The sequence below is a fragment of the Coccinella septempunctata genome, chromosome 3 (assembly GCF_907165205.1).
Source record: "Coccinella septempunctata chromosome 3, icCocSept1.1, whole genome shotgun sequence".
Taxonomy (NCBI): Eukaryota; Metazoa; Arthropoda; class Insecta; order Coleoptera; family Coccinellidae; genus Coccinella; species Coccinella septempunctata.
The window spans coordinates 36611860-36626644 of NC_058191.1; the positions used below are offsets into that span (position 1 = coordinate 36611860).

The 14785-nt window shown below is 37.4% G+C and overlaps 1 protein-coding gene across 5 annotated transcripts in view; it reads left to right on the forward strand.

Annotated features, from left to right (window-relative positions):
- The window catches only part of LOC123308911 (signal-induced proliferation-associated 1-like protein 1), a 60669-nt gene that overhangs the window by 33928 nt on the left and 11956 nt on the right, over nucleotides 1–14785 (forward strand). For 4 of the 5 annotated variants that reach the window (XM_044891712.1, XM_044891715.1, XM_044891713.1 and 1 more), the window contains exon 2: nucleotides 11470–11771. In XM_044891712.1, the coding sequence (XP_044747647.1) occupies nucleotides 11479–11771 (293 nt within the window). In that variant the 5' untranslated portion in view covers nucleotides 11470–11478. Of the gene's footprint in view, nucleotides 1–11469; nucleotides 11772–14463; nucleotides 14600–14785 lie in introns of those variants that run through there. The other variant, XM_044891716.1, reaches the window with a different exon arrangement.

A 14785-nucleotide genomic window follows, 5' to 3' on the forward strand; every position in this document is an offset into this window, starting at 1 on the left:
TTGTCCGATGGTCATGGTTAACGATAGGTCGTATTACCACGGTTTGCGTTTATGGCATAAAAGGAAAGATCAGTTTGTCTGTAGTTTTCCACGAAAATTACTGGAGATAGCGTATTTTTTTACGAAAACAAATAAGTACCCAAGATGTAAGATGTAAGTCGAGTTACTTTTACTCTCTTCAAAAATTGAAAGAATTACAGGATTCTTTGCCATTTTAATGATTGGATAAAATTGCAACTTTGTGACTGGTTTTGAAGCCCTATTGTAGTTTGAGCACCTTATATTTGATAATGCTAGGAATGACTAATAGGAAAAATATTTCCTTCGACCTCAAGGATCAACCTGTTTGAATATAATGCACGAACACTTGGAGTAACTGCGAATCATACCAGTTGAACATTTTCCTAGACTTCCGGTAGTCTCCTACGTCAGTGAGGATTATTTTTGCTAATGAATTGCATTTGGGTTAAGTACGGTCCCTAATTTGAAATTCAGATTTTTTTCATATTTCTATTATGCGACTGCTCCGATAGTTCCGGAATTTTAATTGTGTTTTTATCGTTGTACATTGAAGGAATTAGTATAACTGAATTTTGTGTAGGTTCTCTACGCTCTAATAAGTTGATGAAAGAAGACGTCGATGTTTAGGTGAACATAAAAAAAGGAACTATGTATTTATTTTCAACAGACAGAATTCAGAGCTGTTCTAACTGAATCACCACATTTCAAATGATAGGAATTTTCATTCGGAAAAAGTTGAATTTCACTGTCCTAACCCAATTTTAATGATAAAATAAACTGCTCCACATGAGTTAGGAGTTTGGGATATTGACTTAAATTGCAAAAAAATATAGATAAAATAATAGATAAGATAATAGATTTTTGTGATGAAAATTCATACTAATATGATTTCAAGTTGCAAATTAATTTTAGCCTGAGTTCTCTCAGATCATTTAAGGATTCTTCTGGGGTAGGTTGATGATTATCTAATCTTCTTTGGAGCATATCCCATGCATGTTCTATGCAATTCAAATCTGGTGACTGCGGAGGTATTGGTAAATGTGGAATACCAAGCTCCTCGCGCGCATTCTCAACTATGGCTGCACGGTGCGTTCTAGCGTTATCGTCTAGAAATTCAAAAATTTCACCCATAGCAGCGTGAAAATTTGGCACAACATTGTCAATGACATGCTACTTATAGTGTAAGGCGGTCATATTCCCAGAACATATGTGTAGATCTGTGCCCCCGTTGAAACATATCCCGGCCCATACCATAACACTACCCCCTCGGAATGTATGGACTTCTTGGACATAGCGACGATTACGGGGTATCTATGCGTGGGATTGTCCATACCCTTTTTCTTCGAGAATCTGAAAATCGTCCATTCGTCCATATCTGGATTCATCAGTGAAAAGGACACTACGCCATTGATCGTTCCATTTGATATGTTGCCTTGCCCATTCCAGTCTTTGACGCTTATGGTCACGTGTTAATGTAACTCCTCTTAATGGACGTTTAGAACCTAGATTCACCTATCTCAAACGTCGTCTGATGGTTTCGATGGAAACTTGGACCCCATCTGCATTTTGAAGAGAATTCCGTAGCATTCTACACGTAGATGTAGGGTTTCTTCTCGACGAAACTGTGATGAAACGAGTAGATGTTGTTTTTCGTCGCCCACCAAGCCTTGGTCTTTCCAACACGGAACCTGCCTCCCTGAACCTATTCCAAAGTCGAGATATCACACTTTGGCTGACTTGGAGCCTTTCCGCTACAACAACCTGAGTTAGGCCACCCTGTAGCATTCCGATAGCCTTATTAGCCTCAGCGTTTGTTAATTTACGTCTGGGCATTTTCAGAAAACTCGTTTCAAATCGAAGCCGTTGATAAACTGACTTCATTTCAAAATGAGAACATTCATGAAGCATATGCAAAGAACCAAACTTCAGAAAAAAGGCTACCAGATTGACGAAATGTCTCATACTGATTTTTATTGGATCGATTAAAGTTGTTATTGAGTTTTAAATGATTTTACAGCGATTTTCTCGAAGATTACATACTTTTATACACGATTGAATAGGATACCCCTAACTCTTGTGGAGCAGTGTAATTCATGATTCAGGTGAGCTTCATAATAAACATAGCTGTAGCATATTTTTTGAGCTTGTGTTCTTCACGGAATATTTAACTCCTGCATTCTTGCCCCATATTTATTAAAAGCCTGTATTTTGAAAAACAATGCCTCTTAGTGTGAATATGTGGAAATTGATGGATGAGTTTTCGTGGTCGATTCCAACGATTTATTATAGGAAGTAATGAACCTAAATAAACTATCACGCCCCACGCTATTATCTGGTTCACGTAATAAGCAAACCAATCAATCTTCCAACCGTGATACTAGTTTGGCGACTTGCCCCCAACACCAGCTCTGTAAACTTCAAAAGACGTGCCACAATGTGTATTGCAGTACACTGACCACGTACACACGTAGGCGGAGATATGCATGAGCAGATTGAACACGTTTCCTTCCGGTTGAGCTCGGGCTTTTCCCTCCTCCTTTGTCCTCCTTCAACTTAAGGATGCGCCAGACGTGATGATCAGCCGATGCAGATAGTCATTGAAACGTGTAATGGGGCCCGTCCCTTATTTATGTTAATAAAAGTGACCGAATCGTTGAAATATTTGAAGGACGGTTTTTTTCAGGTGTGGATGCCAGTGGGCTCTGTCTAAGGACCATAGATTTATTAAAATTTTGCCAAAATTAGTAACGTTGGCTTTTTTCTTGGTGTTTGACAGAACCCTATCGGTGAATCAATAAATCATCGATTTGGGTGTCTCTGTAAGATTAGATTAGATTATGGAAATGGAGATAAGTTCATGCAAACCTAACCTTACCTAAAGATCTCTTCAGCAACCCTGCCCTGATTATCTCTCAGACAGTAAAGCCTTTATTTACTTTACTACCCTCTTGGGTACTGCATCATTCACAGGGACTTCTTGACAGGAACCTGTCTGTTATAATTTCATGATTGAGAGAACCTTTTCCAAGATCTTTTCGATCCTGTTCGTCAAGGAAAAACTTGGCCGGACTGTGTCCTTTGAATACTCTCTCAAAAAAAAAAAGATAATCCTTTTATTCCCAGTTCTTAACTTAAACATCGCTTCGTGGTTGGATGGGAAACCATAACAAGGCTCTGGAAACCATAAAAAGGCTATGGAAACCATAAAAAGGCTCTGGAAACCATAAAAATTCTCTGTAAACCATAAAAAGGCTCTGTAAACCATAAAAAGGCTCTGGAAACCATAAAAAAGACCTGAAAACCATAAAAAGGCTCTGTTAACCATAAAAAAGATCTGAAAACCATAAAAAGGCTCTGGTCCAATGAAGGGAGTTGTCTACTCTCCTCCTGCCAGCTAATCTGTCATTTCAATTTATGATTTGGGATCTCCTCATGATTTAACTATCTAATTTTCAATGTCATAAGTGATAAGAGATCTGAAATATTTATATATTAGATGAATGGACCTACAGTTTAATCCTCATTATGTTCTTCTCCATTGTTTCAAGAAATGTTTGATGTTTGATTTCGAATTTGCACAAATATTGAATCTGGTACAAACATACTCTGTGAATAATAGTAGGTACAAGATTAATTGTATTAGATTGATAGAAGTAGATTCTGAAGAAAAAATCAAATCACTGATACCATTCGAGATAAATATCTGATGTGAGAATCAAACTCATCTTCCATCAATCTTATATTACTTATCTTGTTGCGGATTTGAATTATTTTCTACTCATCTATCTAATCTTCTTATTTGAAAGAAACGGAATCATAACTAGTAATCTGGAGTACGAGACAATTGGTGGTTTCGTTTGATTCTTGTCGTGAACGGTAACTTATTTTTGGTGGGCTATTATTGTTAATAATGCTTACAATATCGATTTCAGTTTTGCAGGATGGGATCTTTGATTATTAAGTAACTACTAACCTCATTATGAATCATTGGAAAACATATTTTAATCTGTGTTGAGAAGAAGTATATTGATTCGATCTAAAATGTTGGTTGTCTTCTCGGTGTTCCATGAAGCGGATGTTATGTTGAAAATCTTATCGAACAATTCCTCATGTATATCTAAGAATCGTGTGAAGCTGGCTTCACCTTTTCCTAATCTAATTCTCGATTATTGATTCCGTAATCTAACTGGAAACATTACCAACGATTCTAGCAGAAAATCCACGGTGTAAAAATCGATAATAACATTTTCCATATTGAACGAACGCCATTGTTACTAATGATGTGAATCGGTACCGCTTTACAAGAACTATTTTCTCGACAATTGAATATGGGCCCATAACCTACCGATTGGATACAGCAGTGATGAAATCATTTATATAACGTGATAGAATAGGTATCAGGGAGTAGTTGATAATTATTTATGGTTCATTTTCGTATTCGTTTGTTATTATTTTCGTGGCGAACTGGTTGACATTCAGGAATGGTAAAAGAAGGCCAATTTAGGTGGAATTTTTTGCAAGCAAGCATGTAGTGAAAATACGCAAATCAAGAACTTCTGTTTGGTAATGATCTATTGCTTTATGTTTGACTAAGGAAGCAAGAAACGACATCTCTTATGTTAAGCCAAAATATCGGATCTATTCCAAAGAAAAACCTTCATAATCGGCAACTCATTAAGCCTTTAATGCAATTGGTTCAGTTTATATTTATCGTCATCTAAACTTTTTTCAGGTTTCTCTATAATATCATCATTTGTAAAAGATCATATGGGTGGAAGGGAGAGATATTGTCACCACTACAACTGGTAGGAGATGACGTTAATAAATTAGTGGAATTGAAAAAAATTTCGTCGCCAGCATCTTACGAGACCATCAATTAAGTCATTCCCAAGTTCATTTTTATTGTTTCTGATTAGGATATCCTCATGAAGGTGCATCCTAGATAATAATCAGTTTGGAAGCACCACCCAACGTTGTTACGTACCAACTTGACCTTCCTAAAAAGCGTCATGTCGATGAATCATCTACAGGTGTATTCCCAACCTAGGGATTGACGAGAAGCATCGATGGATTCAGTCTCGATCTTATCGATTACGAAACATCGATGATCCTTATTGTAAATTGGCTGAAAAGCTGAGACAATCGTTGTCGAATTGTGATTGATTCTTGTGTTTACTTTTTGTAATAGTAGTAGTTTCTTTTTTTACTTCTTGATTCCTATATTTTAGGTTATTATTTCAACAAATGAGAAACCAAATTTGTGGTATTCTTGACGTTTTGGTCGACTGATTTCGAGAAATAAAAATTGAAAAGACAAGGTGACGTGTAAAGTTGAAAGATATTTCTTCTTTGCATAGATATTTATAATTGAAAACTTTGGAGCTCCTAAGAGGCAACAAATATCGATCTCGATAAGCATCATTAATTGTTTGATGAACACCGATGTTAGCAATCGTCTACCTATCCCTAATCCAAGCTCAATCGCTACGTTGTCATCAACTGCTCGCATAGGTGAAAAAGAACCCAGCCTTTCCGCCATAATTAAGCCCTATTAGCGAGGTTCCATCATTTCTACGCTAGCTTGGATTCGTATGCTTTGGAGCGGATGATTGCCTGCTCCTAGGCGCAATTTTTTCTCCTAGATTTTTCGTGCGTTCATGGCGAGGACAAAGCGAATTTGATGTTTTTGAAATGGGCGTTCTGCTCGTTGCGCCAGCAATTTTTTTCATCGCTATAATTGTCGTTTCTTCGGAATCACAGTTAGTTCTTGTGATGTGGAAGGTTGAAGGTTCCGTTTTAGTCACGCATATGGAGTTGATGCGTGAAGTGTTTGGAGGTTGATCGTGTGCCGAAAATAGGCATTGTGTATACAGAATGTCCCAACTGAAACACAGCGACGACTTTTTATCCGACATTTTTTTTTTTTGGAAGGGCACACATTTTGATGAGGATGATTCTTCTGATATGGCCCCAAATCGTTGAATAGGAAATGTTCATAGATGTAGGGTGGCAGATAATTAGAAAAGATAGTTTTTTTGATTATTTAACTTGCTCTTTTCAACTTTTTATTGGAAACAATGAAATTATCTGGAAAATTATTGACCTATATTTTATTTGTGTTTCATCCTTTACGGATGCTTTGGTGATATTACGTTGGTGCCTAACTATTACAGGAGATGATGTTTTCTTCAGAGAATGAAAATACCTAGAACGGAAACAGAAAATAAAAGTCATTTTAAAATGTTTTTGGAATGAGTGAAAAACCAGATAGATACGAACGATTTGAATATTCGATAACCCACAATGTTTGTATTTATTTATCACCTCGGACGAAATCTGATTTAAAAACCTTGCAACAAACTCCGTAGGTACTTATGACCTTCATGATTCACCTCATTATCTAATCTGAATCGATGAATCACCTAATCGCTGGATTTAAAAACGGAAAAATATACTTGAAATCTCCATTAACGTATTTCTGTAGGAATCTCCTCATTCTTATCTTTATTGAAAACGAAAAATGATTACTTAGTAGTAGTAGTAGCATGAATTTCCATTTTCAAACAGTCAAACCTGACATTCCCATTCTTTTAATCTTTTTTTTTCAAAAAAACAGTCGTAGAATTTAGTGTTGCAGTCACAAGAGTATTTTTTCAATGTTCTTGTGACTGCATGGCACTGGTTATGGCTGACACTGGACAGTCAGTAGGTCATTCTGCTCTGTTATAAATTGCAATCAAATCTGCAGAGAATTCTTTGGTTGTGAACGTGAGCAGTATTTGATCTGTGATTGGGGACTGCTTTTGGAAGCTCAAGTACACACGTAAACACGCCAATTCCTCATGCCATTACAACTAAAGCATGCTCACTTCGGTGAAGCTGCATGTAATCAGTTACTTGCTTCAAAGACTGCCTGAACAGGAGTCGCCAGTAAATAGGGTTTCATGGAGAAAATGCATGCGATGGAATGACGACACTCTGGTGAGGGTCATTCCATCGATTGTTGCTTTGTTTCTGAATCGTAGAAATATACCCACACCTCATCCATAGTAACAATTCGGTTTGAGAAATCTACATCTTTTTCAAATCGAGAACCATCTCCAAGACCTAATACGTTTTGTGTCCAAAAATCTGCTGGAAAAGTTCTTGCTTCAGTTTTTTGTGATTGCCATGGATTAATCATGATTTATTTTTTGGATAAGGGTAGAACAATAACAGGATATTACTATTCGGAAAAAAATTAAAGAGAAAAGACGCGGAAAGCTATCCAGAGGTGTTTTGTTTTTGCAGGATAACGCCCCTGCATACAAATCTCATATTGCCGTGCAAAAAATTCGTGATTTAGGGTTTGAATTACTAGAACACCCTCCTTATTCACCAAACTTGGCTCCATCCGACTATCATCTCTTTCCTCAGCTGAAAAAAAGTTTAGAAGGTCGTAAATTTTCTTCCAACGAGGAGGTCATGAAAGCTGTGGAGGTCTGCTTTGCAGAGCAAGAAGAAACTTTTTTTTTGAGAGGTCTAGAGACGTTGCAGGTTCGCTGTAATAAATGTATCCAACTAAGAGGAGAATATGTTGAGTAATAAAATATTTTGACATTGAAATTTTGTTTGGTTCTATAGTAGGCTAAGAATTTTTCAATATATCGTCGTAGTTTATGTTTTCTCAGTGGAATTCTCCACAATTTGGGTTATCACTGCATATGAAAGTTTAATCAGAATAATTATGGGTTTCATTCATGAATTCTTCAAATGCACCGCGGAAACTATTCAAAATCATTCTTCAAATATGGGGTTTTAAAATTTAAATCGCTTGGTTTCAAGTTTACGATTTGGCAACAGCGCCTACTGGAAAATAAAAAGAACAATGTCCGATCAGCTTGTTTATAAAATAACAGCTGTTGATTTACAGGCGCGTACTTACTGGCGAGCCTCAACTGCAACCGGCCATAAAAATACCATCAAATTTTACCACCTTCCTCGTTCGTCGCAGACTTCATAGACAGCCATCTTTGTCTATCTCATTAAGATCATGTATTTGTTGTCCCTTATTATAAAGCTATATTTCCGTCGATGTTGCCAACTTGTGCAATTGAAACGAAACGCTTTAAATTTCAAATACTCATTTTTATTTTTCCTTTTTAAGTGCTTAAAATAATTTTTTTTTTGAAACGGTTGAAATGGTTTCAATATGTGACGTTTCAAAGATATTTCATAAAAAATACATCATTTTCGTCACAAGGAGTATTCCCTATTGAACGTGTGCTCGTTTTTATCCTTCCGGGGTCTACATTCGAGGAATCATAGTCAAAATGACATCTAATGAAGTTCCTTCTGTTTAAGATTGATGGAGTGTATCCACCCCAAGGATGTGACGGTGCAATCTTTTGCTTCTTTATCATTCCTTTTTAATGTGGTGCATTATAATATTGATTGTTCAGAAATATTGTCTAAAGTCAACTTAAGCGTTCCAAGTTTCAACTCAAGAACTGTCCTGGTTTTCAAGCCAGATAGAGCTCGAACGAACATTCTGCAAAAGGCACCTTTCAGAAAAATGTGTGAGAACTTCAATTCATTTTGTGTTGGACAAGATATATTCTACTCGTCAAAGGGAAATTTGATCAAGTCAGCAATTTGTTATTTTTCAGGGAATGTATCATAGATCATATAAAATTTTTGTTTATTTTGTTTTTGTTTCTATGCTATCTTCTGTTATTTTTTGTATTTTATATTCGCATTGTCCTGTAAATGGGTTAAAATATGAGCCATGAATTACTTATTGAAAAACTCCGTCTGTATGGCGTGGACGGTACGCCATTACTAATGATAATGTCATTCCTTGAGAACAGACAGCAGCAGGTTCAATGGCAAAATAAAAAATCACACATGAAGAGGGTAAATTTTGGAGTTCCTCAGGGGTCAATTTTGGGGCCCATATTGTTTATAGTCTTCATGAATGACCTAGAAATAACTGCAGATAATCTCTGCTTATTTTTGATAACATTGCTTTTTGCTGATGACACCACTTTTTTCCTCAAAGCGTTAAATTTGAAACTTCTACAGCAGTTGAAGGAAGATGTTTTGATGGAAGCTAGAGATTGGTTCAGATTCAATTCCCTTTCAATAAATGAGAGTAAAACACAACAACTAGTTTTAAAAAGTAATAAAGAAAATACAATCATATTATTGGGAGTAACCTTGGACGGAGCTCTGTCATGGGAACCACATATAGAGACCATGAAAAAAAACGGCCATTTATTCAATAACAACTGTGAGCAAAGTATCAACTACAGAGTCAGCATTAACAACTTATTTCGCCAACTTTCATTCAGTTGCTTCCTATGGAATTCTTCTGTGGGGGACATCTGTACATGTGCAGGATCTGCTGATTTACCAAAAGAGAGCTATTCGGAAAATCCTTAACCTCAAGCAAACTGATAGCTGTAGAGAGGCTTTTGGAAAATTGAGAGTACTTACCATTCCAGCCATTTATGTATTGGAGTGTACCACGTATATTCACAACAACTTGAATAAATTTCCAACCAATAGTACTTATCATTCTATCAACACTAGGAATAGGACAAACTTGTCCATTCCATATCATAGCCGTAAATTTTCCCAGCAAGGAGTTGACTTTTGGTGTCCGAAAATTTTCAATAAGCTACCAGAGAGATTTAGGGTTTTATCAGAGAAGAAGTTTAAGAAGTCTTTCAAAGAATTTTTACACTTAAATACATTTTACTCACTGGATGAGTTCATGAGCATGAAAATAATACTGTAATTCTTTTGTTTTGACTAAGCATGTAACTTTCATTGATGCTGTAAATATATTATTATTATTAAAAAAAAAAAAACTGTTGGACAATAAAGCTATTATTAACTTTAGCCTTGCGGCTTTCACACTCCTCTCCAGAGGAAAATTCACTTATCCCAGATATCTCAGATATCAAAAGGATTAAGCTCTGTTGGAGCCCTTTCCAGGTTTTCGGGCTCGTGGTGGTGGTCGGGTCCGGGTCGCTCCTCGCCTCCCTGCTGTAGGTTGGATTCCTGCTCCACCCGCACTTCCTGTCGGAGCAGACGGTGTTCCTCTGCGTTCCCCATGTACTTGCGTACAGTTCTCGCCGCGCCGTTCCGAGCAGTACCGCCTTCTGCATGACTCTATAGATATTTTCGTCCAACTGAAGTTTCCTCAAGTTCTCTAGTAGTTTCTTCGGTATCAGGCCTGTAGATGAAATGACAATAGGGATGGTCTTGATATCTTTCAGCTTCCACTGTCTTCTGGTCTGTTCCTCGAGATCTCTGTATTTTGAAATTTTTTCAGTTTGCCTATCTAGAAAATTGGTATTATTTGGAATTGCCACGTCTATGAATAGTGCTCTGTCCTCATCCTTATTGAGCAATATGAGGTCTGGTCTATTGTGGGTTATTTTTCGGTCTGTGATAACCGTGCGATCCCAGTAGAGCTTGTGATGTTCGTTTTCCAGCACAGCATCCGGATGGTAATTGTAATAAGGAACCATTTTCGAAGTTAGAAGTTGGTGTTTTAATGCCAATTCTTGGTGAAGAATCTTGGCAACAGCATCATGTCTATTTTTGTACTCCGTGCCCGCGAACTTCTGACATCCTCCGGTGATGTGCTGGATAGTTTCATGTGTCGCACAGTCATAACGACAGCTATCGTCCGCCACTGAGGCATCCTTGGCGATGTACTTCATGTAATTTCTTGTTGGAATCACCTGATCCTGGATGGCGAGCATGAAGCCCTCTGTCTCAGGAAACAACCTTCCGGAAGTCAACCAGTAGTTCGACGCAGATATGTCGACGTAATCATGGTTGACCTCGTTCTGGTGCCTCCCATGCAAAGGTTTGCCAATCAGTTTCTGCATTTTACTTTCTGCAGAGTGTTCGACGGTTTCCAAGTGATCCTGTTGTAGCTTTAATGGTGTAGAACTATCAGCAACACAAACTACTCGATGGAGTTCTGACGAAGCTGCCTTGCTCAAGAAATATTTTCGAAGTCCTTCAATTTCCTGGGACATACGGTTGGACAAATCAACAATTCCTCTACCCCCAAGATGTTGTGGCAGCTCTGTCCGTTCTATTGAGCTTTTGGGGTGATGTTTATTGTGTTTAGTCTAGTCAGCATGTTCCTTATTTTTCTCTGTAAAGCTGCTAAATCGGTGGTCGTCCAAGAGATAATACCAAATGAATAGCTCAGCGCCGAGCAAGCGTAGGTGTTAATCGCTTTTATCAGATTCTTGCTGTTAAGACCAGTTCTCATTATCCTCCTCAATCTTCGGGTGAACTCCTCCGTTAATTCTTTCTTCATCTGGGTCTGATTGATTTTTCTTGCCTGTTTTATGCCTAGATACTTGTATGTGTCTCCTTCCTTTAATGCTTCAATTTTATTATTATTATTATTATCTAATGATCGTTTTTTCTTTCCAGCGTGATGGGATGATTGGATTGCAGGAATGCGGGTCAGCGCCACCGCGGGCGCCTATATCCCAGAGCCGCGCCAGGACGGCCCAGGCGGTGGAGTACTACAACAATCACGTGCATAAGGCCTGGGCTTCCGCAGGTCTGTCGGCGTCTGCTGCGAGGGCCTCTTTCAACGACCGCCACAGTCACAACTGTCCCGTCGGAAGGAATTCTTCTGGTAGGCCGCAGAATATCGGCACCCCCGAACTGTTGTACCGTAGCAATTCGAGCTTGGAACTGTTGGATCACCATCACGGCCATTCAAGAAGGTGAGTCTATCTGTGCGAGTGCCTGCGTGGTGAATCATCGGGATTTCTCGGAAACGAAATTAGCGATATTAGCATACTTGGGAATGCAGGGAGTTTTGGTATTGTTTGCTGACTTCAACCTGAGCCGGTTTCGGTTCATCGTTTCCTTTGGCGAACCTTTGGAATCGAGCACTGAGAAGAATTATAACCTCCCTTCGGATTTTCGCAATTTACTTTTTAAGAAATGTGCATTGCCAAAAACGTACAAGAAATTTGGTTGAAGATGGATATATTTCAATCGTCGATATCTCTTGTTATATTCCTCCGATCCAATTGAGTCTCCGGTTCAATATCAGCGTTGCCTAGGCTTCTACCCTAGCACAAAATCTCGGGTTCGAAAATCTCGATTTTTTGGGTCGAAAAAGAGCAATGGGTTGGACCCCCCTGAAATGACCTATTTGCTAATCTGTCTGAAAATCAGGATGTTCTATGACTGTCCTCGCATATGGAATGCATAGAATTTGTTTTGAATATTCTAGAAAACCAAACAGTTGATGATTCGATAGAGAATTGCCTTCCAGAGCGCTCTTCGAAGTCAACTCGAAAATGAAAAGTGGAAAAACAAAAAAAATTATTTTCTCCTAAACATTGTCAGATATTCGGAATTTTGGTGTGGAAATATAGGTTTTCGAACACGCTGAATCTATTTCAAGCAATTTCGAAAGCCTATCTCCGTTCGTTTAGATTTTCATCTTGAAAATGGCATTTTTCAAAAATTGCAATTTTCAATCTGCGATATCTCCTGTTATATTCGTCTGATCCAATTGGGATTTCCGGTTATATAATCAGCGTTGCATAGACTTCCACCCTAGCATAAAAACTCGATTTCGAAAATCTCGATTTTTTGGGTCAAAAATGAGCAAGGGGTTAGACCCCCCTAAAATGACCTATTTGCTACTCTGTCTAAAAATCAGGATGTTCTATGACTGTCCTCGGATATGGAGTGCATAGAATTTGTTTTGAAGATTCTAGAATACCAAACAGTTGATGATTCAATAGAGAATTGCACTCCAGAGAGCTCTTCGAAGTCAACTCGAAAATGAAAAGTGGAAAAACAAAAACAATTATTTTCTCTCAAACAGTGTCAGTTATTGGAAAGTTGGGTATGAAAATATAGGTTTTCGAATACGCTGAATATATTGCAGCCATTTCCTGAAGCATGTCTCCCTTCATTCAGATTTTCATCTTCAAAATGGAATTTTTTCAAAAATTGCAATTTTCAATCTGCGATATCTCCTGTTATATTCGTCTGATCCAATTGGGATTTCCGGTTATATAATCAGCGTAGCCTAGGCTTCCACCCAAGCACAAAAACTCGATTTCGAAAATCTCGATTTTTTGGGTCAAAAATGAGCAAGGGGTTAGACTCCCCTAAAATGACCTATTTGCTCCTCTGTCTGAAAATCAGGATGTTCTATTACTGTTTTAGGATATGGAGTGCATAGAAATTGTTTTGAAGATTCTAGAAAAATCAAACAGTTGATGATTCGATAGAGAATTGCACTACAGAGACCTCTTCAAAGTCAACTCGAAAATGAAAAGTGGAAAAACAAAAAAAATTATTTTCTCCTAAACATTGTCAGATATTCGGAATTTTGGTGTGGAAATATAGGTTTTCGAACACGCTGAATCTATTGCAAGCAATTTCGAAAGCCTATCTCCGTTCGTTTAGATTTTCACCTTGGAAATGGCATTTTTCAAAAATTGCAATTTTCAATCTGCGATATCTCCTGTTATATTCGTCTGATCCAATTGGGATTTCCGGTTATATAATCAGCGTTGTCTAGGCTTCCACCCAAGCACAAAAACTCGATTTCGAAAATCTCGATTTTTTGGGTCAAAAATGAGCAAGGGGTAAGACCCCCCTGAAATGACCTATTTGCTACTCTGTCTAAAAATCAGGATGTTCTATTACTGTCCTAGGATATGGAGTGCATAGAATTTGTTTTGAAGATTCTAGAAAACCAAACAGTTGATGATTCAATAGAGAATTGCACTCCAGAGAGCTCTTCGAAGTCAACTCGAAAATGAAAAGTGGAAAAACAAAAAAAATAATTTCCTCCTAAACAGTGTCAGATATTGGAAAGTTTGGTATGGAAATATAGGTTTTCGAACACGCTGAATCTATTGCAAGCAACTTCGAAAGCCCATCTCCCTTCGTTCAGATTTTCATCTTGGAAATGGCATTTTTCAAAAATTGCAAATTTCAATCTGCAATATCTCCTGTTATATTCATCTGATTCAATTGGGATTTCCGATTCTATAATCAGCGTTGCCTAGAAATGACCTATTTTGTTTTTGTTTCGAACAATTTTTTCTTCATATTGAAATCACCATTTACTTGAAATAAAAATAACTAATACCATATTTATCTGAAGTTCCCTTTTTTTCCTGACATAACCTTCATTTACGCCTATCAGAAGTATCCTCAATGAAGAAGCAGATATTCGCCATAGATCAAGGAGTGAATCGAATCCATTCTTTCATACCTGAACTGAATTCTCAAGAATGCTATAGAATCACTACGACTACTTCCATTCGAGAAACAACCGCATAATTTCACAGAGATACACAATTAATAACCTTCTCACATCCTGCCACATGAAATTATACACAACGTCTACTCAAATCATGTTATTTTGTTCATTTGCAGCTGACGATCTTGATTTTCAATTTCTGCCTTGAAATGCTCTGTCCAAAATTAAAATTAACAAGTTGATTTTTTCATTGTGAAGCATGAATTGTCTATTTGTGAGGTGCCGAAGAAGGAAAACTATTCCAAATTGCAGGTTAATATAAGATACTACTAAACTATATGCAATCAGTAGAATAAACTATCACAAATCTAATTCTGTATCAGATTTATTGAGAGTAAAGTTACATTTGTAGTTTAATCATTTAGGTATCATTTCATTTAAATATGTTTGTTACACATTGTTAGAAATGTTCGTATTTTATATTAATTTTTTAACTTT